Source organism: Asparagus officinalis, chromosome 3 (assembly GCF_001876935.1).
Source record: "Asparagus officinalis chromosome 3, Aspof.V1, whole genome shotgun sequence".
Taxonomy (NCBI): Eukaryota; Viridiplantae; Streptophyta; class Magnoliopsida; order Asparagales; family Asparagaceae; genus Asparagus; species Asparagus officinalis.
Genome location: NC_033796.1, coordinates 28,165,900 through 28,193,266, shown reverse-complemented (window position 1 = coordinate 28,193,266; position 27,367 = coordinate 28,165,900). Strand labels below are relative to the sequence as shown.

General features: G+C 34.8%; 4 protein-coding genes across 5 annotated transcripts in view; 3 read left to right on the top strand and 1 right to left on the bottom strand.

Moving 5' to 3' along the window:
- Nucleotides 1-3,058, top strand: part of LOC109833569 (phosphatidate cytidylyltransferase, mitochondrial) — a 9,787-nt gene extending 6,729 nt beyond the window's left edge. The window contains exons 9-10 of one of the 2 annotated variants that reach the window (XM_020401287.1): nt 2,482-2,587; nt 2,675-3,058. In XM_020401287.1, coding sequence (XP_020256876.1) covers nt 2,482-2,587; nt 2,675-2,868 — 300 coding nt within the window. In that variant the 3' untranslated portion in view covers nt 2,869-3,058. The remainder of the gene's footprint in view (nt 1-2,481; nt 2,588-2,674) is intronic. The other variant, XM_020401288.1, reaches the window with a different exon arrangement.
- LOC109833567 (probable protein kinase At2g41970) lies at nt 4,962-11,282 on the top strand. Its single transcript, XM_020401285.1, has 8 exons — nt 4,962-5,212; nt 5,528-5,676; nt 8,346-8,578; nt 8,669-8,795; nt 8,879-9,152; nt 9,552-9,684; nt 9,817-9,903; nt 10,947-11,282. Exons 2-8 carry the CDS (start codon nt 5,589-5,591, stop codon nt 11,064-11,066), a joined length of 1,062 nt encoding a protein of 353 aa, XP_020256874.1. The 5' UTR covers nt 4,962-5,212; nt 5,528-5,588; the 3' UTR covers nt 11,067-11,282.
- LOC109833566 (metal tolerance protein 4-like) lies at nt 12,821-16,807 on the top strand. The gene is made up of 7 exons (XM_020401284.1): nt 12,821-13,164; nt 14,327-14,496; nt 14,673-14,871; nt 15,208-15,386; nt 15,472-15,622; nt 15,823-15,956; nt 16,431-16,807. Exons 1-7 carry the CDS (start codon nt 12,993-12,995, stop codon nt 16,608-16,610), a joined length of 1,185 nt encoding a protein of 394 aa, XP_020256873.1. The 5' UTR covers nt 12,821-12,992; the 3' UTR covers nt 16,611-16,807.
- Nucleotides 17,478-20,065, bottom strand: LOC109833568 (calcium load-activated calcium channel-like). Its single transcript, XM_020401286.1, has 2 exons — nt 19,243-20,065; nt 17,478-17,752 (listed from the first exon to the last, which is right to left on the bottom strand). Exon 1 carries the CDS (start codon nt 19,864-19,866, stop codon nt 19,255-19,257), a length of 612 nt encoding a protein of 203 aa, XP_020256875.1. The 5' UTR covers nt 19,867-20,065; the 3' UTR covers nt 17,478-17,752; nt 19,243-19,254.

Genomic DNA, 27,367 nt, shown 5'->3' with positions numbered 1-27,367 from the left:
CACCCTCTTTTTTTCTCTTTTCATATCTTTCATGAACCCATGAAGCTCTCTCATCTCTCATCTTCGACCTCACTCACCTCCCCCCCGCCCCCCCTGTATCGTCTCTTCTTTACTTTTTCATTATTTTCTTTTCTCTCCATTCGTTTTTTTTCCTTCTCATTTTTTCTGTGAACCCATAAACATTTCTCATCTTCTGCTCTCTCATCTCTTTCCTTCTTACTTTTCTCATCCTGCTCCACCACCGTCTTTTTTCCCATCATTGCTTCTCTTTTAATGTTGTCACCTCTCCACTGCGTCCCCTCCTCCTCCTTCACCTTCTCCCTCTCTTTCTTCTTATCCTTCGTCTATCATCCTCTTCTATCGGCACCTCTCCTCCTTCTATCCGCCTCTCCTTCTCCTCTCTTGTCTCTCCTTTTTCTTCTTTGACGTCTATCCTTCCTTCCCTTTGTCCCTTGTATTTTCTTCGTTGCCTCTCCTCCCCCTCCTCTGCCAGCTCTCTTCTACTTCTTCATTGTCTATATTGGATAATAAACTTGAAGTATCTGCCTATGCACAAAGAGAAAATTGGAGGGGACCTTTCATTGGGTGATACTTTATCAAATTAAAGAGTATTTTGTGTTTAATACCTTGAGTCTAGAGTCATCTTCTAAATAGTATAAATACTTATGTAACGCAACAACTTATGAACGAGTATAAATATCTATGAAATGCAACAACTTATGAACAAGTATAAATATTATGTAATGCAACATCTTATCCTCATCTCACTTATGAACGAATATGAAATTTTGTAGCATTAGTTTGCAGGAAATAACAAAGGTAACATTTTAATCTATGCATGTAATAATATTATGAACATAGGTAACCATTTTATGAAATGGATTAACAAGTTTTATTAATGAAGTAACTTGTTTATGAACAAATATAATAATTTATGAATGAAAATAATATTTGAAAATGTAGACTAGGCAAACGAAAAAGTAACAGTTTAATCAATGTTGATAATATTTTTATTAAAAAAGTAACAGTTTAAAAAACAAAGGTAGCATATTGTCTACAATAAATTACATTTTAATAATATATTATGTCTAACAAATAACAGTTTTATAAAAAAAATAAACAATTTCATAGCTCAGATTTGAGAAATGTGAAATGTAACAATTTAATAAACAAATGCAACAGTTTTATGAACAAAGACAATATTGTTTGAAAAAAAACATAAAAGATAACAACTCTCTTTTTTTTTCTTCTCCTTTCTCAACCACTACCGCTCCTCCTCACTGTCTATCTCTCTTCCTTTATCCTCTCGTCGCCTCCCTTAATAGTTTTATGAATAAAATTGTTAAAAATAACAACTTTATTTTTTCTATTTAACCACTTATCGTTTGCCGTAGATCATGCACATAAAATGTCTTTTTATTTTTATTTTTTATTTTTATCAAATCAGGTTAAAGTATTAATCTTGATATGATTAGTTCATGAAATAAAATAGTGAAGTGAAGGAAAGATCGGAGGAGGAGAGACAGTAGAGAGAAAAGAGAGACTAGAGGAGAGTAGGAAAAGATGGGAAGGAGAAGCAAAGGTCGAGACAGAGGATGATAAACAACTAAGAAGAAGAAAGATGTGGAGGAAAAGGAGGAGGAGGAGGAGGAGGAGGAGCGGCGATGATATTGAGAGGCAACTACGAAGGTGAAGGCGGCAGTGGAGGAGGACAAGAGAAGATAGAGATGAGAAGAGAGATGAGAGAGGTTGAAGGTGAGAGTGGGAGGGAGATCAGAGAGGTTAAAATGAGAGGGGCAAGGAGAGATGAGAGAGTTTGAAGATGAGAGGAGAGGAGAGAGTGAGAGAGGTTGAAGATGAGATGAGAGTTTCATGGGTTCATGGAAATGAGAAGGAAAAAAAAGAGGGGGAAAAGGAGGGAAAAGAATGAAGGAGAGGATATTTTTGAAATACTTAAAAAAATTGCATAGGTTAAGGGGTCTTTTGAAAGCTTTCTTCAGTCAGTCAAAGGTTTTTTTAGTTAGTCCAAAAAGGTGTGTTTCTTGATTGGATTCTTAAAAGTAAGGCTCCCAATACAATTTTCCCTAAAATTTTTTGGCATGCAGATTTATGTCAAGATAATTCTATGTTATAGCAATAAAATTTTATGTCAATCAAGTCTGATATCTGTTTCAAACAAATAGGAAAAAATCATTATATGTTTATGTATCCAAGTTACTAGTTACCATTAGTAAAATATAAATGCATACATATATGTACATGCATGCACACAGATGCACACAGACAAACAATTAGTTTATTGGTCGTAGAGAAGTACGTTTGATGGACTGCTAGAGAAGAGTGGAGAAGCTCGTGCAATTAATTGGAGAGAAAATGTATCGACATATATCTATTCCAGTATCAGTCACTATTTCATCACTCTCAATTTCCCTCTCACATTGCCCCAGTATGACTGTTTCTTATTTACATTGCTACGTCTAGGACTATAGTTTGTCAGCAACGAGCTCGCTCTTCTCTACTGTTATTTGCACAACTCAAAACCAGATGGCGCCAAAACTGCAGTTAAACAAAGAATCAGTAAAAATGGGTAAGAAATTCCTCCGTCTACTGCCTACTTGCCTCATCATTGATAATCTTTTAGATTTGCCCATTACCATTGTTTATAAATCTTCAGGCAGTGTAACGTCTCAAATTCTTGTCTCCTCTAGAGAAGAGGCTGCTAATTTTGTTCGCAAAGCTTTGAGGCGAAAAGTTATGGTCTCAAGTACAAGGCAGGCAGTGTCTGGGTTTCTCGCTGCTGGTGGAGCTACTGCTGCTCGATATGTTGCGAGGAAGATATCAAAAGCCTGGAAATCTAGAACATCATGAGATAGAAACCTTTTTCTTGTAGTATATACTTGTGCTGTTATCAATTTTGGTCGAGATGCAGAATAATGTCGACAAATCATAGATTGTGATCTATATGTAATGTACTAAAATTGTTTGATGGCAGTAGTTTATGTAGGCTTTAGGAGGATTTGTGATACCTTCCTCAAATTGACAGTTGGCATTGAGAACCCTTGTGTTTCTTCTGCATATTATTATTGTATGGTGCCATAATAACAAATTAAAGTTCAGATGAATCATGATCGCAATCAGTAAAAAAGAACTTATTTATATATTTGAGTCTTATAATTATATTCCTAGAATATAAAATTATTAATTTTCGACTCTCATCTCATTTTCCACCCCAACTTCGGTGTTTGGCAGTGGAAGTGACTTTGAATGTGATATTAGAGTAATTCACATTTAAATCGTAAGGGACTATAAAGTCTAGTCTAGTTATCAATGTGTGAAAATTATGATCATACTACAGGAGTACGTTAACATTAGGGGGTTATTGGTTAGGACAAATTAGGGGCAAGTGGAAAAATTGTTCCAATGGAACAATTTTATCCCTCTGGGATATTTTGAGTGGGGGTAAAGTGGGATAAATGGGATAATGAGACAATTTGAGCCTTTAATTTGACAATTCATATGGGATAATTGATGATGTGACACCTTATTAAAATATAATTAACTTATCTAATTGGTTTAGTATATTATTTAGTATATTATATACTATAAACATTATTTTACTTTAAATTAGAATATAATATGTTGTACTATAATTAATATTACATGATAATTACAATAATATATATTAAAAAGTATCATGTTATAGTATAATATATTATATTATTTCAAACTATAGTATTATATTATATTATATCATAATATTTTATTAATATTAGTAATTATTATATTATATTATAATAGTATGTCATATATATAATAACTGATATAATATATAAACAATGTATTTAATATAATATCTAATTTAATATATTAGAACAGAGTCATAGGTTAAAATTTACCGCATAAAATATTATAATATTTTTTATTCAATATAATATTATTTAAAATACTATATTGTAATTAAAATATAGTATAATATTATATGATAATTACTATGATATATAAAAAATATCTAAAATGTATTATATTATAGTACAATAATATATTTATTATATGAATATAATATAATATAATATAATCACATAACATGATTTATATTATATTATATTTATAATTAAATGTAATATACTAACATATTTATTAATTTTAATATGTTATATTATATTATACTATATTATTATATTGGTTTAATATAATACACTATAATATAATTTCTACAATAAAATATCAGTTAATATAATATATTATATAATAATATATGTTATTAGGATATTATATAATATTATAATAAATATGTTATACTATTAATATAATATAGTATGTGATATTGCATAATAATATATAATAAATATCATAAAATAAATTATACATATAAATTAAATTATAATAATTTTTTTATTTTATTACATGATAATAAAATATAATATATTGAATATATTATTACTTTATATTTTATAAATCATGTCATATATTTATAATATAATTAGAATGTATTAGTTAAGTAATACAAAAATGTTTGAAAATTATCCCAATTGCCTTCAAAGTGGAACAAAATTGTTCAAATACGGAGGATAAGGTAAATTTTTACTACTGGGACAAATTTTTTGTATAGGGGTAATTTTATCCTAAGTGATGAAATTATCTCACTAGTGTTCTAAATAATCAATAACATAAAAAGATAATATCCTTGTTCCATTGTCCTAATGAATAACACTATGAAAATAGAATCATCAAAATTATACCATTACCCCCAAATGTCCCGATAAATAACGTCCCCTTAAATTTTTTTGGGGGCTAGATCTCGACAAATAACCATGATACTCAAGTAACATAAAAGCGCTCTCGGATGATAAGCTGGGCCTCTTCTATGCAGGCCCAACGACAGCCCAACATAATTTGCTTTTGACTAGTACGCCTGCTCTGTGCTCTAGAGCAACTTACGTGCGCGCATGTCCGAGTACGCGACGGTAGTTGATATAAAAGGACACGATCGTCCCGCGAACGACGTGAACGCCTCTGTTTCCCCAAGGGCCGTTCCTCTCCCTTAATTAGAAGAGGGATCAAATTTTCAGCACGATCAAAAATAAAAATAGATTAGGGTTTTGTAATCTCTCCTGCATTTCCCCTAACTTCACAATTTTTTTTTTTTGCGGGAAAATTTGAGGACTGCGATCGGGATCAGGGTTCGGCTCCTCTCCCAGCTGATCTCTTCACTGTAAGTTTCTTCATCCCATTGTTTGGCAAAGATCGGTCTTTTATCTCATTATATAGGGAATTGGGTAGAAACCCCTTTGAATGTGTGTAATTGATTGTTTCCTTCGTGATGTAGAAACGTTTTTTGTTCGGTAAAATTGCCTTATGTTTGCAATGCGAGGGTGGTTTTTTTCATTAAATCTTCACGATCCGATATTTGCATTTAGATTTGTTGGTATATTTGTGAGGGGGCCATTTGGGAAGTGGCGTAAACAACAAAGAACATCTGTTGTTTTTATATCGAGTCTCTCTCATTGGTGTAGTTAACTTTCTTCAGTGAGTTAGAGAACAATTCAAGTGTCCAGTGTCTTTTTTGTTCGTCACCGGCGATCCTCAACATGTGGTGCTGCTGCTGCGACACAGAAGAGGATACTCATGGACCTCCAGCTAGGGAGAACCCTGCTCCCATTAACCACAACACTCCTGGTGAGATGCTAAACATTTAATTTACAAATTTTGGTTGATTTCATTGTTTTGTATCGTTTTCCCTCTTTTGTGATTCAGTTGCTTGTTTGGTTCCATACTCTCAATTGCTGTCTATGTGTATGATGATCATCAATTGAAATATAGTTAAGGCGTTTGGATGCATTGAAGTTGCAAGATTTGGGTTTATCTACTGTTTCGGTCATCATTTTTTAAAGCAATTCAGCTCAGTTTGGTCCTTTATGGTTCTTTTAATTTGGAAAGCAAGGGTGGGCTCAACCCTTTCCTGAGGAAGTTTCCCCCCCCATCAAAAGCATGCTCGTGCAAAACATTGCACATATCTAACCACCAAACTGCATATAAAACATCATAAGCCGCCAGAATGACCAAACTAGCATTAGAAACAACATTTACACATTGAGCACATTAACCTTGGTATCCCCCTCTGTTGAACTATACATACTATCATGAGATTCCAAAGTGAATGCTAGCATGAAATTCATCTTCTTCCAATTTTTGCCTTAGATATTAACAAAATGTTCATAGACAAATCTCTTGCCTTTTGTCTAGACTCTTTTCTCGGTATGATTTTCATGCATGCTAGACTCTTCTATGTTGAGAGCCTAAATAGAATGGCTGGGTAGTCAGGAAGTTTTGGCTTCTCTAGGTCATGAATTGTCTCCGTCAGGCTGAAAGAAAATTTGTACAAGTAGAGTCGGTCTTTCTATGGAGAATTCTTCGAACTGACCCATGTTCTTCTCCTTCTCCGTTTTGACTTTAAGAATTGTATGATGATAATGTTATAGTCACCGTTTTGCTTGATTACATTTTTCAAAAGGATGATATCAAGTTATTTCCCACTTATTTACTTATTTACTGTTAGTAGTATTATTTACTGTTAGTAGTATTATTTTAAGTACCGAATGTCAATGTGTACTTCGAGTAACATATGCGCAACAACAGACACCTGGAACGGGTAAAAGTTTGCATTCTTTAGTCCTGCTTGGCAGAATGTTAGTAGCTCAATGCAGTATAATGATTTCATCTCTTTGCAGTTGAGTCAAATGCTTGCTGCTTATATATTATAAGTGTCCACCTACAGAAAGAAGTAAATGTCCTATTTTCTGCAGCCTGGATCTCAGAACAGATATAATGCACTAATGCTTTCCATTATCATCTCTTGGAAGTTAATAATGTTATCGAATGTTTGAGAACATTCTAATAGTGTATGTCCGCTACCTTATATCTATGTTACTTTTCTTATATAAGATACAGAACTTTGTTCTCCTAAAAAATTAAAAAAAGGTACTCTTAGCTATCTAACATATTGTCGGTAAGTCATTTACCTAAGTCTGAAGTGCTGTCTCATACCCTCCCTTAAATCGTACTGAAATATCGGCATCCATTTTTTTAAACTTATTTTAGAAGCTCTGTGGATATCATTATGAATGGCCGGTATACTGCTTTATGTTTCCTTTCTAGATAAAGAAGAAACATAACAGGCAAAATCTAGATTCGGGAATTCCAACCTCTTCGTGTTGCTGCTTTATTTGGAATGACCTTGACACCACAGAACTTAACCTGGTGTATGGAAAATTGTGATGCCGTTCTGTTGAGACTGATGCTACAGGTTGGTCTAGGTCTACAAAATAACATTCTCCTCAAGGAGGAAGATTCTAATTAATCATTATGGGTAATTTTTAATATTTTGTATGATTTCTTCTACTTAATCATTATGGCTAATTTTTAATATTTTGTATGATTTCCACAGTTAATATGTACAATTGGGTAAGAGAAACTAGGCCATTTCTATTGGGATTCTGAGGTTAGAGGCCCCTTGTGGTAATTTACGGTCTAATAAGAAAGAGATCTACGTAAATCTAACAAAAAATAGTTATTAACCGAGTTATCATTCTTCTCCAAGAATGTGGACTATCCTGTGTGTCCTGTTCTGTGAATTAAACCTAACAGTTAGAGAAAGTGAGAAGCAACAACAACAAAGCTTTTATCCCAAATGGTTAGGGTCAGCTACATGAATCCTATTCTTCCATTTTGTTCTATCATGGGTTGTTTCTGTTAAATTAACAATTATCATATCCAGAAAGTGAATAGCAAACGTGAAGAAATTAAAGTCTAAAAGAAAAGCAGAATAAGATGCCACGTCGGTCCATAACGAGAGGAGCAATAAGGAATTTTTAGCTTGAGGGGACTTGGATCAACTGAGGAGTATTTATGAAACCTATCTGATTGTATCTCCTATGGCATATGGATTTTTGTGTTACAACATAATAATGTTGTTTGCTTCCCCATAGTCCCATACATTTAATGCAAACTACTTCGAGTATTTCTTTGTGCAATTAGACTTTACTTCATAGTTTTCAAAATCTTCTTTGCAACTTAAGTTGTTCGTAATTGTTCTGTTTTGAAAAAGAGAACTTAACACTAAAAGACATGAAAAATAAAGAAGTAATTTTTCGAACATTTATACTTTTTTCTTTGATCTGAAATAACAGTGCACCATAACCTGAAAATAGTTTCTTATTTATTAATTTATCCTTCTCTGTTTCTTCACTCTCAAATTGGTTGATAAAAGTTTGCAAGCTATTAAATTTAGTAGAGTAGCTTTTAACTTATTTCTTAGTTCTAAATCACACTAATTTTTTCTAATTTAGGTCAGGATAGGGACCGAAGAGAGCCTACTGCTCCAAAGAGTGGAGCTGCTAAGAAGGCTTTGCCAATTGATCTCCCAGCTTTTTCCTTAGCTGACCTGAACCGGTTGACCAGCAACTTTGGCGAGAAGGCTCTAGTTGGTGAAGGATCATTTGGACGAGTCTTTTATGCACTTCTACCAAAGAAACTAGACCCAAATGCCTCTCAAGAACATGACTCTGATTTCCTAACTCAGGTAACTCATCTCTCCAACAACTTTTCAATGAATTATATTTGCACCTCATTCTGATTGCACTCTTTTATTCTGGGTCATGATTTATTCTAGCTATCAATGGTTTCAAGACTTAACCATGATTACTTTGTCCGGTTGCTGGGTTATTGCTTGGAGGAGAATAATAGGATTTTGGTATATGAATTTGCAACAAGAGGGTCACTACACGACATTCTACATGGTACATTGTGTGTACTCACATGAATTTATTCCTAATCTTGATTCACATGTAGATCTAATTTTGTTATTCTTCCTTTTGAATAGGGAAGAAAGGGGTACAAGGTGCTGAGCCTGGTCCTGTATTGAGTTGGAACCAGCGTGTAAAGATTGCTTATGGTGCTGCGAGAGGTCTTGAGTTTCTTCATGAGAAAGTGCAGCCTTCTATAGTCCATCGGGATGTGAGATCAAGCAATGTCCTCGTGTTTGAGGATTTTAACTCAAAGATCGCTGATTTTAATTTGACCAACCAGTCTCCTGATACTGCAGCTCGCTTGCACTCGACTCGAGTTTTAGGAACATTTGGTTATCATGCTCCAGAGTAAGCTTACTAATACTTTTATTTTGGCATTATTTTTTCAGTATATTTTCTTCTNGTAAGCTTTCACTAGAAAATGATAGTGGGTGTCTTTGTTGTAGCTTACTTTTTGTTCATGGCTCCATTTTTATTTGGTTTTCATATTTAGTTTCCTTAACAAATGATATTATGCCCCAGATATAACTTACTATATTTGTATCATTGTATATAGCTTTAACTTACATTATAATTCGGTGGTATGGTAATTCCTAAATTCTCTTTATCAAAGAAAGAATGAATTCTACCAAAAAAAGGAACTACAGTGATGAGTTGTACAATGCCATATGGATCACAACTGCTAAATTTTGCATGCAAATCGATAACACGCTATTTCTTATCCTCTGCTTTATAATTGTTCTCTAGGTATGCAATGACAGGACAGTTGACTCAGAAGAGTGATGTCTATAGCTATGGGGTTGTTCTTCTAGAGCTCTTAACAGGTAGAAAACCTGTAGATCATACCATGCCAAAAGGACAGCAAAGTCTTGTTACTTGGGTAGGTTTTTTTCCTTCCTATTATAACTTATGCATGTATTTTCTCAACAAAATGAAAAATAAAAGTAAAAAAGAAAACTGCATGTATTGTTGCTTTATTTTGTGTACCTAACTCAGATTGTGCTGTCATCAGGCAACACCAAGGTTAAGTGAAGACAAAGTTAGACAATGTGTTGACCCCAAGCTAAACAATGAATACCCACCGAAAGGAGTTGCTAAGGTTAGGTTTCTCTTTACTTAACCATTTCACTTTCACGTTGCAATGATTTTATTTCAAATGGTTTGCTTCATTGTATCTTCCCTTTTTGGAGGTAATTGTGCATTTATTTCTTCGCTGATAAAAGGATATCACATAATTATAACTCAGTAAAACAATCTGAAATTAAGAATTTTAGAAATCATGTTTCAAAAAAAAATTTATTCTAGATTGTTCGGGCCACTATAGGCAGCCTGAACGTCTTTTAGGATATCATGCCTTAAAGTAAGAGAAATCATAACGAGGCATTATACAATTTTTTGAGGGAAGAGTGATGTATAATAGAGTAGGCTAATCTTCTTAGCGAATGACTAAATGGAAACCTACATTGATAATCCTACAATTTATGCATTGCCAGCAAATATGCTGTTAAATTTTTTGTCCATACATTATTAACTTACAAATGAATATTTAGAATCAAAGATAAATAATTTTCAGTGAGGTGTTGAAGATGAATAACAGATAAGACTTCTCTTAGGAAATATGTAAGCCTCTAAGCTTTTATGTTAGATGTTATTAATTGCGCAAAGCCATCCTGATGCTGGTGTGAATGTGAATAAAATCCCTGGAATCTTGCCCTACTAAAAAAAGAAAAGATAAAATAATTAACGTGATATAGATAATTATAGGTATGCAATGGGACCAAATTTTGTGTTTCATGTTCACCTCATTCACAACCATCGAAAAAAAGTAATACATTTGTCCATTTATCAAGAGGGAGACTATGCATCTGCATCTTAACTCAAGCGAGAGGCTACACATGCAGTTTTAACTTCTCTCCCAAGTTTTGCTTTCATCTCATCTATGCAGGTACCATGGTTATGCAGTATATTCTTCTTCTTTTGTCTTTTTTTTCAAAGCATGTCATCAATCATCAATAGGAAGGGAAATTTGTATGCACTCATTTTTTTCACTGTCCATGAAAAAATGGTAATTGTCAAATTAGGTCTAATGGGGGCAAAATGTTGCTCTGATTATCAATTTTTCTTGTGCTTGAAATGCTTCAGATGGCAGCGGTTGCAGCACTCTGTGTTCAGTATGAATCTGACTTCCGACCAAATATGACGATCGTTGCGAAGGCCCTTCAACCACTTCTCCAGAGAGTACAGGAAGCTAATCATTCCTAATAATTTTGGCGGAGAAACACTAGAATCTGTAGTTGATGTTTCACTGTACGTACCTGAAGAGATTGAACATCATAGCTAACACTGTAAAAAAAAATTACATGTTTTCGCTGAGTTTACTAAAATCAGTGTGCTGTTTGCGTTGTCAACCTGGAGCATCGTGTATTGAGATTAGAACATTTGGTTTTGGATTTTATGTAAAATTGTTGGTGAAGATCATCATTTGAGAACTTATTTTTCGGTGCTGTAGATTTGTCTATTCATTTTACTGAAAGAAAAACCATAAATAATATCCAATTTGTTATCCGGGGGCTGAATTTTGAAATTCGAAATTGGATCACCTTTAGTTTACTATAGAACACAAACTTTGAAAATTTGCAACAGTGAAGTGCATCCTTATGGACTGCAAAGAGCCATGCCCTGAAACCAAATAAACCTTTTTGTTTTTTGTGCGGATAAAAACCTATTGTATTACTGAAGAAATCATGGACTTATTGGCGCTCGAATGCAATCCCCATTAGCAGAAAAACAAAACAAAACAAATGGGATAGTACGGTCCTTGTAAAGAGCACAATGAGCATGTTTTCAACTCAAAGAGCTAAGAATCATACTGAAAAACATGTCAAGTTGAGTGCTTCATGCTTAGTGGAGCTGTGACTTGATCATCTACCATTGCATAAAAGCAGAAAACCATGTACATATTTCTAATTAACTATTATCTCTTGGTATTCTCATATTTGTAAATCCATTATTAATTCTTTTCTATCAATAAAGTCTGGGCCCTGTCCTTTTCTAAAAAAATACAAAAAATTGTGCTTAGCTAATAGCATAAAGAGGATATCTGCAAGCGTATTCAAATGGTATTTTCTTATTTGAAAATAGAGGAAGAAATTTCTATAATTAACTCTAATAAACAAGAAAGTGAGCCATATCAACATGTTGAACACTATATATTTTAGCATAAAATGCGTTTGCTGCGTATATTTGACAGTTTCAATGTATAAGTATTAATGGGATCACGTTACATGCGCTCCGTGTAAGCATTTTTCATCACTTCTCTTCCTATAATATAATTGTTACTTGTTTGTTAAGTTCACTTTGTTGAATTATTTTTTTTGTTTTTGTGCATTTCTAACTGCCAGAACTTTTATGGATCCTTTCCGTGAAGTTTATTGGGAAAATGATTCATTAGGATTTTAATTTGGTTGCTAGCTCATAATAGTATTTTTGATGATAGAAAAATGATAAGAAATTAAGTTGATGCATTTTACTCAATTGAAGGAATTTCCTCACATCTATTATATAATTTTCATTTACTTCATTTGCCTAGTTAACTTTTCATCATAGCGTTGAACCTGAAGTTTTTTATAACCCAATTTTATTTTCGATCATTAAGCAATCGTCATACTGATGCTTTCAGATATTAAAATGTTAGTTACAGGCATTTGGTTTAGAATAAATAATAGATTTAAGTCTAACTGGCGACTTTCTTGATTATATTCTGTATGAATTTGTACACAACTAATCCTCCGTTGTCTTAAATAAAAAAAGAAGATAAATACAAAGAATTAAATAAAAAATACTCACGAAGAAGCACACGTCATAAATAAACAAGGTCAAGGAGAACCCAATTTAGTTAAGTATTAAACTCGTCATAAACAAATCCAAAAGAAGAAGTCAAATTGAAAAAAAAAACCCAATTAATTATCGGAATCAATCAGCGGTCCCATAAACAAAAACAAACAAAAGAAATATCAATGAATGCAACTGAGGCGAAACATAGACAACACCAAATTGTCTTTGTATCTATAAGAATATTCACTCTCTCCCTCTCTCTCCAAATTTCTATCCTCTTGTCTTTAATCCTTTTAATTTCCTTGTCTTTCTGTTTTTATTTTATTTTGTGTTATTATTGAGAGAGAGAGAGAGATGGAAGGTGAAGGAGAGATACGGTCGCCGTTGATTCGAAGGCAGAGGAAAAATTCGGTTAATTCGCTCCGGACGGAATTCGTGACGAATCTTCCGGATAAAATTCGGGGCGGCATCGACCCTGAGAAGCCTTTCGACATCGATCTCTCAAAAACTCGTGGCCTTATCCAAGGTAGGTTTTTGCTTTAAACTTCGCGCTCCTTACTGAAAAAGTTTGAATCTTGTTGTAGGATTTTATTTTATTTTATTTTTCTTTTACTGATTCCCGCTAATGTTGCTTAAAATTTACACTGTTTTATTTATGTAGGACATATGGGTTTTTATGTAACCACTGAAAACAAGTACATTTAAGTATTAATGAGATGCGTTAAGTGCCAAGGTTGTGGTAAATTTTGGGTGAATACACCCTGACGAGCATCATCAAAAACATGAACAAACATGCACAAGTTGAGGGGGGATGTTTACGATTCGCACCCTCTCCAATTAGTTGATAATTGGAGAGGGTACAATTTTTTCAATTTTTACCATCCATCTCAATTTCAATGGATAGGAGCACGCCACCTTAGATTTCCACTATCACAAAGAGTGGTAATAATAGAAACCATCTAAACTCATGAAGTGCTCCAAAATTGTGTTTTATTTGTCTGGGCAAAAACATCAAGATGACAATATTTTGTTTGGATTAATGACCTTGCAAATGAGCATGTTGTTGGTGGAGGTTTGGACCGGATAACTTTTCAGTCCTCGATTTCAGTTTTATGTTTTCTAGCCTGTATTTAAGCTTGTATTTTATACATCGGAACGTAGAAGATTGAAGGATTTTTTGCGTTTTTCCCAAAAAAAAAAATATGTTACGCACTCCTAAATTAACTTGTGACTATGAGTGTGAATGATCTTCTAATTTTCCTGCAACTAGTTGAATATGTGACATGAGATTTATCAATTTATTATTATGAAATTACGTTTTAAACCTAAAATATTATTTACATACTAACTGTCATTATAATTTATTTAGTTTTACTTTCAACAATATGTGCTAATCCTTAATAGTTGTCTCTTTTTATATTCAGACACCCATCATATCCATGCACTGTTTAGATCTAAAGAAATCTGTGTCAGTATCAAAGTTACACAAGTTCTCTTTCATGAATGTCATTAGTTATTCCAATATAGTTATTAATTATATTAAAGTGTAGAAAAGAAGAATTATAAAAATCCGTTTATTATAAATACTATACTCATGAACTAAAGGTGAGTGATTTGTGTACTTTACCGGATGATGTAATTTAGCATTCCAGTTTGAAGCCATTTTTTTTCCTCTTTCATTTGGTTAGGAGAGAAAGAATACTATGAGAAGCAGTTTGCCACACTTAAATCCTTTGAAGAAGTGGACTCTTTATTCACACCTGAAATAGATGAAGAACAAGATCGGGCTGAGCAAGAGCATAGTGAATTCGCAATGAAGATCTCAAATTATGCAAACATTATTCTGTTGACACTGAAGGTACATTATGTCTCTCTTAAGTCCTATCTTTTGTTTTCTCTTTTTTTTTCCTTAAGTTATTGAAGTGTAAAAATGAAAGAGAAGAGACAAGTTATGACGATTTAATCTTTTTTATGTGATATGATCATGTAGCCCTTTTCGTGTTATATTTTCCAAGCGATCTTTGCTACTTACAGGTGTATGCTACTATAAGAAGTGGATCTCTAGCAATTGCTGCTTCCACACTTGATTCATTATTGGACCTTCTGGCAGGAGGAATTCTTTGGTTTACACATGTGTCAATGAAAAGTATAAATATCTACAAATACCCCATCGGCAAGTTACGTGTTCAACCAGTAGGCATCATTGTTTTTGCCGCTATCATGGCCACGCTGGGTAAATTATCATCTTGAGCTTAATGTTTTCATTCTTAATTTAAAAGTTTTCTGTTTCATGACCATTCTATAATACTAAAAAAAGATTTCAATTCCTGATATATTCTCCAAAAAATACTTATTGATTCCTGTTATATATGTGTAACAACTCCTTGCTGAGTGAAAATTAATTGAATTGTTAGTCTAATAAATTTTGAAGCCAAAGAAGGATTTCAAGTGCATCCTTTCTTATTTCTAATTATGTTCCTCTATTGTTAGTGAGTTTCACTAATCTTTCGATTTACCTGGCAGTTTCACTAAAATAAACTAGCATTAACTTTTTTCTTTAATCATCTAGGGTTCCAAGTCCTGGTTCAAGCTCTTGAACAATTGATAGAAAACAATCCCACCGATAAAATGTCTTCATCGCAGTTGGTATGGCTATATGCCATAATGTTAACTGCTACTGGAGTAAAACTTGCTCTTTGGCTATACTGCAGAACTTCCGGAAACAAGATTGTTCATGCTTATGCTAAGGTTTCCTCAGTATCTCTCTGAATCCAACTGATTGTTAGATTTTTGCAGAGTTTTTTTGTCTTAAAGTGTCACCGCTTAATTTCAGGACCATTATTTTGATGTTGTTACCAATGCTGTGGGTTTGCTTGCTGCTGTTCTTGGGGATAAATTCTACTGGTGGATTGATCCTGCAGGAGCCATTGCTCTAGCAATTTATACAATTGCTAATTGGTCTGGTACTGTCTGGGAAAATGCAGGTCTGTGTTCTTGGACAAGTCTTCTTATTTAAGTAGCATGGTTTTTGAGGACCCCTCAAGTTCTCGCAATAATTTGCATGAAAGCTATTCAGATGTTAATGGATGTAGTTTTGATTTAGCTAGAAACTTTAACATCTAAAAGTTATTTTGAGTTATTTGTTGTCTTTAACTGATGCACTGTAACTATCTCTCTTGTGTAGTTTCGCTGGTTGGTCAATCGGCGCCCCCTGATGTGTTGCAGAAACTGACATATCTTGTTATAAGGCACGATACTCAAATCAAACATGTTGATACTGTTCGAGCATATACCTTTGGAGTTCTTTACTTTGTAGAGGTTGGTTGCTAATTAGTTGATTTATACTCTCATCTTATAACAAATGAACATGAAATCTGTGTGCTCTATAAATAAAGAGTAATCGCTCTTTAGACGGTTTTAGAAGAGAGAAACATTGTGTCAACCGATTCTTTTGTTTAAACATCTGCACTTTGATGTTGCCATATGGTTAGCTGACCTTTGCCTCGAATCTCAGGGGTCAACTATAACTCAATTTTCTTCATTTGGTCCTGTTGGGAGTCAGTTTCTGTGTTAAATTAGTGAGTTTGTGGAGTCGGCTACATGAGTCAGTTTCACTAGTTTGTCCACTTATTCCACACAGAGTCAGTTTTAAGTCTTAACGAAAGTACAATATTACTGACACTAGATAACGGACAAACTTAAGGCTATTTATATAATGTAGCCCTTCTATAACAAACTTATGTCGGTCATATAATCATATGATTTCAAAATTCATGGCTTCTTTTGCAACAGGTTGACATCGAGCTACCTGAAGATTTGCCTTTGAAAGAAGCTCATGCCATTGGGGAGTCCCTGCAGATCAAGATTGAGGAGCTCCCAGAAGTTGAGCGAGCATTTGTTCATCTAGATTTCGAATGTGAGCACAAGCCAGAGCATTCAATTCTCAGCAAGCTACCAAACAGCCAGCCATAATCTCTCAGCTCACGGATCCTTGTGTTTTAATACCAGAGCAATCTTTTATCCCACAAAAAAAAAACAGTGCAATTGAAGCTTGGATAATTGAACATCTCAATTTTGCGTGAGAAAAAATGATTTTTTTTTCCCTTCTTCTTTCCCTTCTCTATGACTGTCCGTCATAAGTTGCTTAGAAAGCTTTGTACTCTGGTCGATTGTTTCAGTGTTGCTTTACTTGAAAAGTACAGAATTTTACACAGTACCCCAAAAAAGAGATGGCATTAATGTTTTCATCTTTCCTTTAGACCTGGTTTAGCCTCGATTTGGTTATAAAAACTTGAAATGCTTGGGCTCTGCAGCTTTCGAATATGCCAAAGATGTTGCATGTCTCATACCGGCTTGAAGGTATTTTTGCCACGAAGTTTACCACAGCAAGGTTCTGGCTATTTGAACTTTGATCTACCTGTTATTGTTCAATGTGCAACTCTACCCAGTATGCAACACATAGAAAACTCCAAGAATGGTGGTGCAAACCGAAATAAGGTAGTTTTCTCCAAGGTGATGTAGACTTAATCAAGGTCAAAACCAAAGAGAGACGAGATATGAAAGTTAAAATATTTGATTGGAAGAGAAACAACACGTACAAAAATCAGTATGATTTCACGTTGTGCATTTTTCGGTGACATACAGCTTCAAGGTGGTAAGAATCTTGTGTGTTTGATACCATCCCTTTCAACATTCAGAAATATGTTGCGTGCAGTCTTATAGAAGCATTACCATAGCAATGTGAGTGTTGTTTCTTGAATACAAATTTAAATAGCAATCACTAGACCACGTGAAACAAAATTAGCGAAAATGAATAATAATACTTATACATGTGTCAAGAATCAAGAAGTACAAATCTCAACTTATGAAGTAGTTGTGCTGAAGCATTTAAACATTTAACATTTCTCATAGGGGAAAAAACAAGAGTTCCATTAATACTTTGCTCTTAATAATGCAAAGAAACTATTGTATATAATTGTCAGAGACACAATTGTCAACTAAATAAAAAAGAGGGGGCATGCTTCCTATTTCTTCTCTAATTTGAAAGCTCCTTGGGTCCTCAAAAACTCCCAAACCTTTGATTGGAAAAAGACCTACTGTCTTGCACATTAACACTGCAAAGGAACAAATTGGACATCAAAAAAATGAATTGACTACGACAAAAATCATAAAAAACATACTGAGAAGTTATTAACAGGTCAAATAATCATACCGAAAAACTATATGCATAAACCACACACATTGATCAGGGGAAATCCTTATTAATATTCCAAAGAAGAAACAAATTGTCTACCTTCCTCAGATTGTTGTTAACAAGTATTACCAACCAATCAATGCTTCCTAACTACAAATGAATGAAAAGATTGTATCAGAGTAAGAAACATGCGAATGAACCAAATCCAGGTATATTTAATTATTACACAGAATTTTTCTCATGCAAATGTTAAGTATTTGATGTGATACAAATAATGTCATAAAGTGTGTGAAGAACTCAAAAGATCAAATGATCAACATATTTCACAGCCCAAGTATTATATGTATATTGCTGACTGGATCATCACATACCACAGCAACTACAGCTAACACGATGGATGCTATTCCTAGCTATGTTGCACCCTTTTAGGAGTGAAATATCACATCATCCGACATCCTGATACAACAATTCCATTAAGCACGCTGATTCTACTTATGTCAGAACATAGAGAGCCCTTCATGTACAAAGAAAAGAACCTATAGTTACATGAAGTGTATTCTTTTAACCAAAGATTTCTGTTAAATACCAGGTTCAATATGTAATTTTCCCAGTTCTGGTCCATGGCAGAAAAATAAGAGCAGAACACTTAAAATATGCAGTGCAATACTCAGTAGGAACTAGGAAGCAATAGACGATTTCCTGCATCAGTATTCAGCACATGAACGACTTTCCTCTATGCTTCCATCAATAGATAATGGATGAGTAGCGCTTAGATAGCTCTGGACCTTAGTGCAAGATGAAGCTCTGAATTATGTTGCTATAGAGATTCCAAAAATTAATTAGCATGTTGACTGGTCCACATGAGGGCTTTTCTTTGATGATGAGTTTTTCCTTCATGGATCAACAAATATTCTCCAACGGTTAGTGATTGTTGGACGTCTAAACGCATCAGGATTCTTCAGTATATAACCCAATCATTGGCGCAGATATCTGCATTTGGACAATTTAGAGTTTCCTTTTCTTTTCCACGTTCACTTTCCACCATAAACAAACATTCATCTCTCTTCCAAATTGCAACATTGCTTTATACATTTTCCTCTACTGACTATCATTTATAGTTGTAAGACTCAATATATCACCACCCTAATCTGTAAGGAGCCTCTTTCTTTCGCAACAATCACATACAAAGTGTGAGACTGAAAAATGAAAATATATCACATTATGCTTCTGATCTAATCTATACAAGTGAAAAGTGAGCGAGTGTTTTACTAACTAGAAGCGTATACATACCAGTACATAATGAGTGCTAGATCATTAATGAAAAACTAAGCAAACAACATAGTCCCTTGCTTATTTTTTTTTAAAAAAAAAGCAATAATTACCCAACAGAAGGAAAAAAAACACACTCACCAATCATTTGATTCAGTTGATCTTAGGATCGGACATCGGGAACAACCCGGCCCCAGCAGCTCCCCTCGGCGGCGAGAACCCCAAAAACTTCTGCAGATTCGTCCTAATACTAATCGAGCACAAGAAATACAAGAACGCCATCGAGCAATCCGTCGGGTCCCCACCCGGCAGCCCGCGGTGGCTCATCTTCAGCACCAACGACACCGGCGAGAACGGCAGTTTCGCCACCGCCCGGCCTTCGAACATCGAATTCAGCAATCCAAACACCACGAACAAGACAACGGCAACGACGGCGCCGGATTTGAACTTAGAGAGGGAGAGATCGCGGGTGGATTCTTTGAGGCTGGATTCGACCCGATCGATCTTTTTGGATTTGTTGGACCTTTTGGAGAGGGGGAGGGGGTTGTTGGCCTGGGTTAGGGTTTGGGAGGAGGAGGAGGAGGAGGAGGATTTCATGGAGTCGAGTTTTTTGGAGGCCTTGTCGATGGAGGAGCGGAGGGATTTGTAGGTGGAGGTTCGGTAGATGAGGAGCCACGAGATGAGCTCGCAGAGGGCGGCGGTGCAGATGGAGATGACTAGGATTGTGAGGCTGTCGCCGTAGCGGAAGGAGGAGGAAGAGGACATGGCTAGGGTTAGGGTTAGGGTTAGGGTTTGGGTTTGGGTCTTGGGAGAGGAGAGAGATTGGGGATCTGAGGGGGTTTGTTTATTATAGAGAGGAGGAGGGAGAGAGGATTCTTTTGAAAGAGACTGCAGCGAAAGGTGAAAGGTGTAAAAGGAGGACAGTCAATAGAGGGGCCGTCCTCTTGATCATTGAAAGTTACTATCAGGTCCCAAATTTATAAGCAAATGATTTTAAATATTAGCTCCTTAAATCATAGGTATTTTAATATCCGGTTTTCCTATGGAGTGTCCGTGAGATAGAGATAGAAAGAAATGAATAGCTCATAGGCCTCCCTGATTTACATTAATTTCTGTGCATAATTTATTTCTCTCTATCTCTCTCCTATCTTATAGAGTGTCCATGGACACTCTATAGAAAAACCATTTAATATTATTCCCTCCAATCTTTATATTTTGGTATTAGTCTCCCAAATTGCCTTGCCTCCAGCTCTAGCTCCTTCGTCACCATTTCCTCCACCTCCACCACATCGTGTGTCGATATTCTCACCTCCTCCATCACCACCATCACTTCCGCTGGTAATGTCACCTTAATCATCTTCAGGGGGCGAATTTACACTTGCCCTGAGGGTGCACTTGCACCCATGAATTTTTCATAATTTACACATAATCTTTCTACATTTTTCCAATTTGCCCCCAGAGTTGCACGCCAACCTGTATCTAATATAACAATACAAGCACAAGCCCATTAATATAACAAGCCAATTAAGTTTATGCACAAGCAATAAATTGGCCCATAAACTTTTAAAGCTGAAATATACAACGAAACATTTGAACCCACTGCCCAAAACCTAAAACTCAAACTCAAAACTAATCTTTCTCCCTCTCCCTCTCTCTTCTTTTTCTCAGAATCTAGAAACCCAAAAGTTTCTAAATTGCAAGATCCACCCAACTCTCGTCTGCATCGCTACCACCTATCAAACCTTGGGCCTGACCCACCGACGCCCTGAACTCTACCTAGACCCACACCAACCACCAACCATTCCTCCCTTTTTCCTCAACTTCTCACCTAACCAATGTAAAGTGAGTTAAAAAAATTCTTTGAATTGTGGGTTTAAAGAGTTAATATAGTTTTGTTTAATTGTTTAAAGAGTTAATATAGTTTTGTTTAATTGTTTAAAGAGTTAATATAGTTTTGTTTAAAAATTTCTTTGAGTTGTGTGTTTAAAGAGTTAATATAGTTTTGTTTAATTACTAGTTCATACATCACATGCTTTCACCTATGATTGAGGGATACAATTCAAAATTTTAATATGCCAAGAATATGTAATAAAATAGTTTAGTTTGTCAAATATTTTCTTCAATTTTACTAAAATTTGAAATAAATTAAAATGTAAAAGGAATTTGTGGTTAACAGATTGTTATTTATTTTGAGAAGTCGAGTCATATAAACATTGTAGAAAGTCAAATTGTGAGAATTGGTAATTAAATATAACTAAAAACATAATTAATCATTAATTGAAATAATATGATTTTTATTATCTTGCATAATTTTTTAGCTATGGAGATATATCTTAAGAGAAAGTCTCCAATGGAGCAATCATTAACTGCTCCAAATGCAAATGGTCTTTAAACTAGCAATAAGCAAAACAATGGAGTGAACTTAAAAGATCTTCCGATAGATCCAATGCTTCGACCGGATACTTTCAATTATCATCCCAATGATTGAGATGATTGTTTTCACCGAAAGTTGTTTTCATCGTAGATTCCATTAAAACTTAAATTGTTTACAGAGAATTACAATGAAAAATTGAGAAAATTACAACTCTCTTGGAAAATAACACAAAAAATCGTTTATCGATTCTTGTTTTGTGGGACTTTGCCTGTGCCGGGAGTGCTTTAACTCGTGGACCGCCGAATCACAGATCGTGAAGAGGGCTTAATGATTCTTCCTTCGTTTATCGAAGTGAGAATTTGAAACGAAGATCTTATCAAAGTAAGATAGTCGTTCTTCTTAAGATCAAGTCAAAGCTCGAATCTTAAGGAATCACACCAATAAATCAAGTCTGCTCTCTCTCTGCTCTGGATTGCTCTCTAAAGTGCTCCATCCTTTGGATGCTCTATGATCAGCCCCCTTAGATGCTCTCTAATCAGCCCCCTTTTGATGCTCTCTAATCAGCCCCCTTTTGTAACCATTGTCCCACTACCTAAATACCATCCTTTTATGATGTTAGTGGGTCTCCCTTCAGTTTGTAACCATCTCCCCACGTTTATGGTTGATCTCAAGTAGTTATGAAGCCAAAAAACCGTCAAAAAATGTGTTGTAACCAACTCTATGGCCGAGACAGTGAAGTCTGTCTCGCACTTCCGAGATAGTTTGTACTATCTCGGGTATTTTAGTTCTAACTCCCTCGTCTGATATCGGAATGAGATGATCCAAGATGCGTTGGAAAGATGACGAAGAGATCTACAACTTTTGTCTTTTGACCTTCTTCAGATTTGGTGCGAGACAGTCATGACTGTCTCGCATTCCGAGACAGTGAAGTCTGTCTCGTACTTCTGAGACAGTTTGTGTTGTCTCGGGTATTTTAGCTCTAACTCCCTCGTTCGATCTCGAAATGAGATAATCCAAGATGCGTTGGAAATATGACGAAGAGATCTACAACTTTTGTTTTTTGATCTTCTTCAGATTTGGTGCGAGACAGTCATGACTGTCTCGCATTCCGAGACAGTGAAGTCTGTCTCGCACTTCTGAGACAGTTTGTGTTGTCTCAGGTATTTTAGCTCTAACTCCCTCGTCCGATCTCGGAATGAGATGATCCAAGATGAGTTGGAAAGCTGACGAAGAGATATACAACTTTTGTCTTTTGACCTTCTTCAGATTTGGTGCGAGACAGTCATGACTGTCCCGCATTCCGAGACAGTGAAGTCTGTCTCGCACTTCTGAGACAGTTTGTGTTGTCTCGGGTATTTTAGCTCTAACTCCCTCGTCCGATCTCGGAATGAGATGATCCAAGATGCGTTGGAAAGCTGACGAAGAGATATACAACTTTACATAGGCAAAACACCCATAAAGTAGATGAGACACACATGGTACTTCACCCATTTGTGGATAAAGCACAACTCTTGGTTGAGTTGTTCCTTTATCGTTTAGCATGTTTCACAGACTCGTACGCTTCGCCGACTTATTTCGTGTGCTTTGTAGCTTCTCTACAATATCAGATGATCTCCTTTGACTCAGATAATCCTCCTTGACTCGGATAGTGACATTCATCGTCTTTTTTTTATCTCGAGCTATATGCGAGAACCTATAGGCAATTTTTTTATGCCTACAATGATATTCAAAGAGCCTATTTGCAAAAAGGCCTTTGTCAACCACGGAGACAGATTTGCACAAACAAAACTTGAAAATAATTTATGTCATTTCAATCCAAATAACTTTAATGAATTTAAAAATTGTCTTGGTATAGCATATCTAAAGATGCGCCTTTTACTTGTGTTGCTATCTTATGAAGCCTAAGCAAAGTGGTGATTATTTTACCACCAACATGTATACAAATTGAAAAAAGAAAGAGAGTCTAATAAAGCATGTTGATGGTCCATATGGTGTGTATAATTAAGCTTGGACTAAATGTCAAGCTTTAATGAAGGAAAAGCAACACATTGATGTTGCCATATCCAATGGATTAGATCAAACTAAAGAAGATTGTTGTGTTCACTTGATGACAACAATCAATTGTATTCAATTTTATTATGTTTAGCTTTGGCCTTTCGAGATCATGATGAATCTGAACAATCAAGTGATCAATGAAACTTTCTTTACCTCATACATTTCACAGCTAATCAAAATATTATTTTTAGCAAATGTTTTGACAAGTGCTCGTAAAAATATCAAACTAACGGCATCTAGCATGTAAATGGAATTGTCAGTATTGATGTTAATGAAGCTACTCAAGTTATTATCGATAATATTGGTGATGATTTTTTTACTATTTTAATTGATGAGTCTAATGATGTATCTATTAAAGAGCAAATGATTGTTCTTTTGTATTATGTGGACATGATATTCATTGAACACTTTCTTGCACTTATTTACGTTTCCTCCAAAACTGCCTTAGCCTTTAATGAGCCAATTGAGTGTTTGTTTTCTAAAGATGGACTAAGTTTATCAAGAGTTCGTGAACAAGTTTACGATCTTGTTAGTAACATGAAAGGATAATTTAATGGCTTTAAAACATTGATCATGAAGGAAAATGAGTGTGCTTTCTATATCCTTTATTTCGCACACCAAACTTCAACTAACTCTTATGAGTGTTGGAAAGCAACCGCCGATAATTGCTCTACTTTTTATGATGCTTTTGGAGGTTCATGCAAACGTTAAAATATTCTTCGAGAACAATAAGTTAGCAAGATCATCGAAGGCTTAGAAAATAGTGAATTTCAAGTGGTAAAGGTTTAAATCAAGAAACATCTCTTCGTCGAGTTGGAGATATTCACTGGCTTCTCATTATGGAATGTTGGCCAAATTGATTTTTATGTTCTCATCTATTATGGCTCAAACTCGGAGCAAAAAGATGGAGCAAGTGCCCTGCTATACTTCATGCAATCTTTTTGAGATTGTATTTGACATGCATTTAATGAAAAAGATATTGAGAATTACACAAGAAATGTCTCAAGCCTTGCAATGAAAGGATGAAGATGTCAACAATATCATGGCTTTAGTTAAAGTGGCCAAGCAACAATGATAAAATGATGAGAGATGATGAGTAGGAATCTTTGGTAGTGAAGTTCCATCATTTTGTGAAAAAAATGTGATATTATATTCCAAATATGAATAATGTGTTTGTACTTTACAGACGGTCAAATCGTAATGTTGAGAAAGTGACAAATTTATACCATTTTCGTATTGAGATTTTCTATCAAGTGATTGACAAGCAATTTCACAAGCTCAACAGTCGCTTTACGGAGGATAACATCGATTTGCTTATTTGTATTGCTTGCTTAAATCCAAAGGACTCATTTTCATCTTTTGATAAGTGAAAATTCATTCGCTTAGCTCAGTTTTATTCATTAGAGTTTCATTCAATAGATCTCATGACTCTTGATAATCAACTTAAGAAGTACATCCTTGACGTATATTCAAATAGTTAATTCTCAAAGCTAAAAGGTATTGATGATCTTTCCAAAAGTTGGTTTAGACAAAAAAATGTTGCATATTCTTTGGTGTATTTGCTTATGAAGTTAGCTTTGATCTTACTGGCAAGCACAATTATAGAGCGAGCTTTTTCTATAATGAAGTTTATAAAGAATTATTTGTGTAACAAAATGGAAGATGAATGGATGAATGATTGTTTGGTTACGTACATAAAAAATGTGTTTGATAAGGTTGCCACTGAAAAAATCATGCATTAATTAGTTTCAAAATATGAAAAATCATCGAGAGCAATTATAAAAGTGTGAAATATCTTTTTTGATTTTGTTCTAAAAGTAATTGTCTAAACACTTTCTGTGTCTTTTGATATATACATATATGTATATTTTGTGGGCAATCTTCTATAAATTATTTTCGAATCTAATTGTAATGTTAGATTTTGTAGAGAATTTTTACTAGCAAGCATACATATTTTGATTTTATTAAAAGTAAAATATTAGTAACAATATTTATTTTTATTTTTCTATCTCATCACACGAAATAATGTGATGCGATGGAACTGATAAAACTATTTTTGTCACCGAGAACATATCCACCAACTACTATTACTTTATAATATTATTATTTTATGATATTATATTTCTCTCTTCCCCACCACCCCCTCGTGAATTTTGAAGCCATGAAGCCATAGGACGAGTTTAATAGAGAAGAGAGAGGGTGGAGAAGTTGCAGTGGGGGCTTGGAGAAACATGAGAAAAGAAAAGGTCAGGAAGAGGGGGAGGAGAGGGTTATAATTGTTTATTAAAGGGGAAAAAAATCAAAGAAAACAAAATATTTCTCATCCATTTTAACACCAGCTAGCTACAAGAATTAATGTCACATACTAAGTGTTGATATACTAGTGATCACACAGTCAGTTATATTCGTAGTTGGATTGCGTTGTTGAGTATTGATGAGGGGTTGTTTTCTTCCCCGACTTTATGTTCGGTTCTTTGAGTGGGGTTGATAAATCTGCACTAATAGAAATTTGTGAGAGGACGAGGTTTGGTTCTCCCGTGGTTCCTCTAACGATCAAGTTAGCTGATGAACTTAAGTGGGGAAATGTAAAGAACTGTGTGAGTTCTTGTGTGTACAGTATGTCTACTTAAGGTTCAGATTGAAAAAGATCAAGATCCAAGATCAAAGAAGTTCATCCCTGTTATGTTCGAATAGTACCTGTATTTATACCTAGGGTATAATGGTAGATCAGTCACTTTGGCCGACTGCAGGATAGTGGCGGCGAAGTGTGGGCTAACGACTGGATGAGCGATCAGCTCAAACATTAAATAGGAAGTGATTGGTGGCATGACGGTGCCTGCGTGGTCCAATGAGTCATGAAAGCTATTAGGGCTAGATGCATGATGTGCTTGTCATGCGTTAAATGCGATACAGACACGTTGCCAGTGGGAGAAGCTCGAGGCAGAAGTTATCGTTTAACTTCGCCGAAAAGTAACGTCTTCCGAGTCGTCCTCGCGAGACGTCTAGTAAATGGTCGAGTGGGCTCGTGACGAGTCGTTTTCGACAAAGGGGGCGACAAGTATCGCCTTTTCGAGCCGACATGAGGGAACGTCGACTCGACAAGTCGATTGAGTTGTTGTCTCTGCTGGTCTCTGGCCACCAACTTGATTGGTATAGCATGCAGTGCACCTATCCGTTACTTCGTAATGAGTTGCACTTTGGCGAATGAGAACACCATAACACTAAGTTAATTTGAGAAACTAATATTGAAATAACTCTAATTTAAGGAGCTAATATCTAAAAAACCCAAATAATTTTTTTTCCTGTAGACTCTTTGAGATCAATAAGATAATGTTCAACGGGAATGATAGGAAGCATTACCCTAAAGATAATTATTGAAAGGCTAAATAGCATGTAAATACCTTGTATTTCACTCACTTTGCACTTATACATCTTTATCTATTTTCCACAATGTTTACATATTCTAATAAATCGTTTAAATTGGCAAGTTAATATCCTTTATTATGCAAGTATGAAATATTTTTACTCGAACATTCTCATATTACCACATGTTTATTTTAGAGCTTTCTAACTATTAATAGTTTTTTTACTTTACCGTTAAACTCATCACAATTTAATTCAAATAGAATTAGGATAAGTTAAAATAATACAAATTTAATAAGCTTAACAGTAAATTTAATAAATATTAATAATTAAAATTTTCTAAAATTAACATATGAACATCACGAACATTCACATAAATTTTGTCACCATTGCATAGTAACGAGTACTAACATGCTAAATTTAAACAATTTAAGGTACGTAAAATCGCCACGAAAAAGAATGAAAAGTAAATAA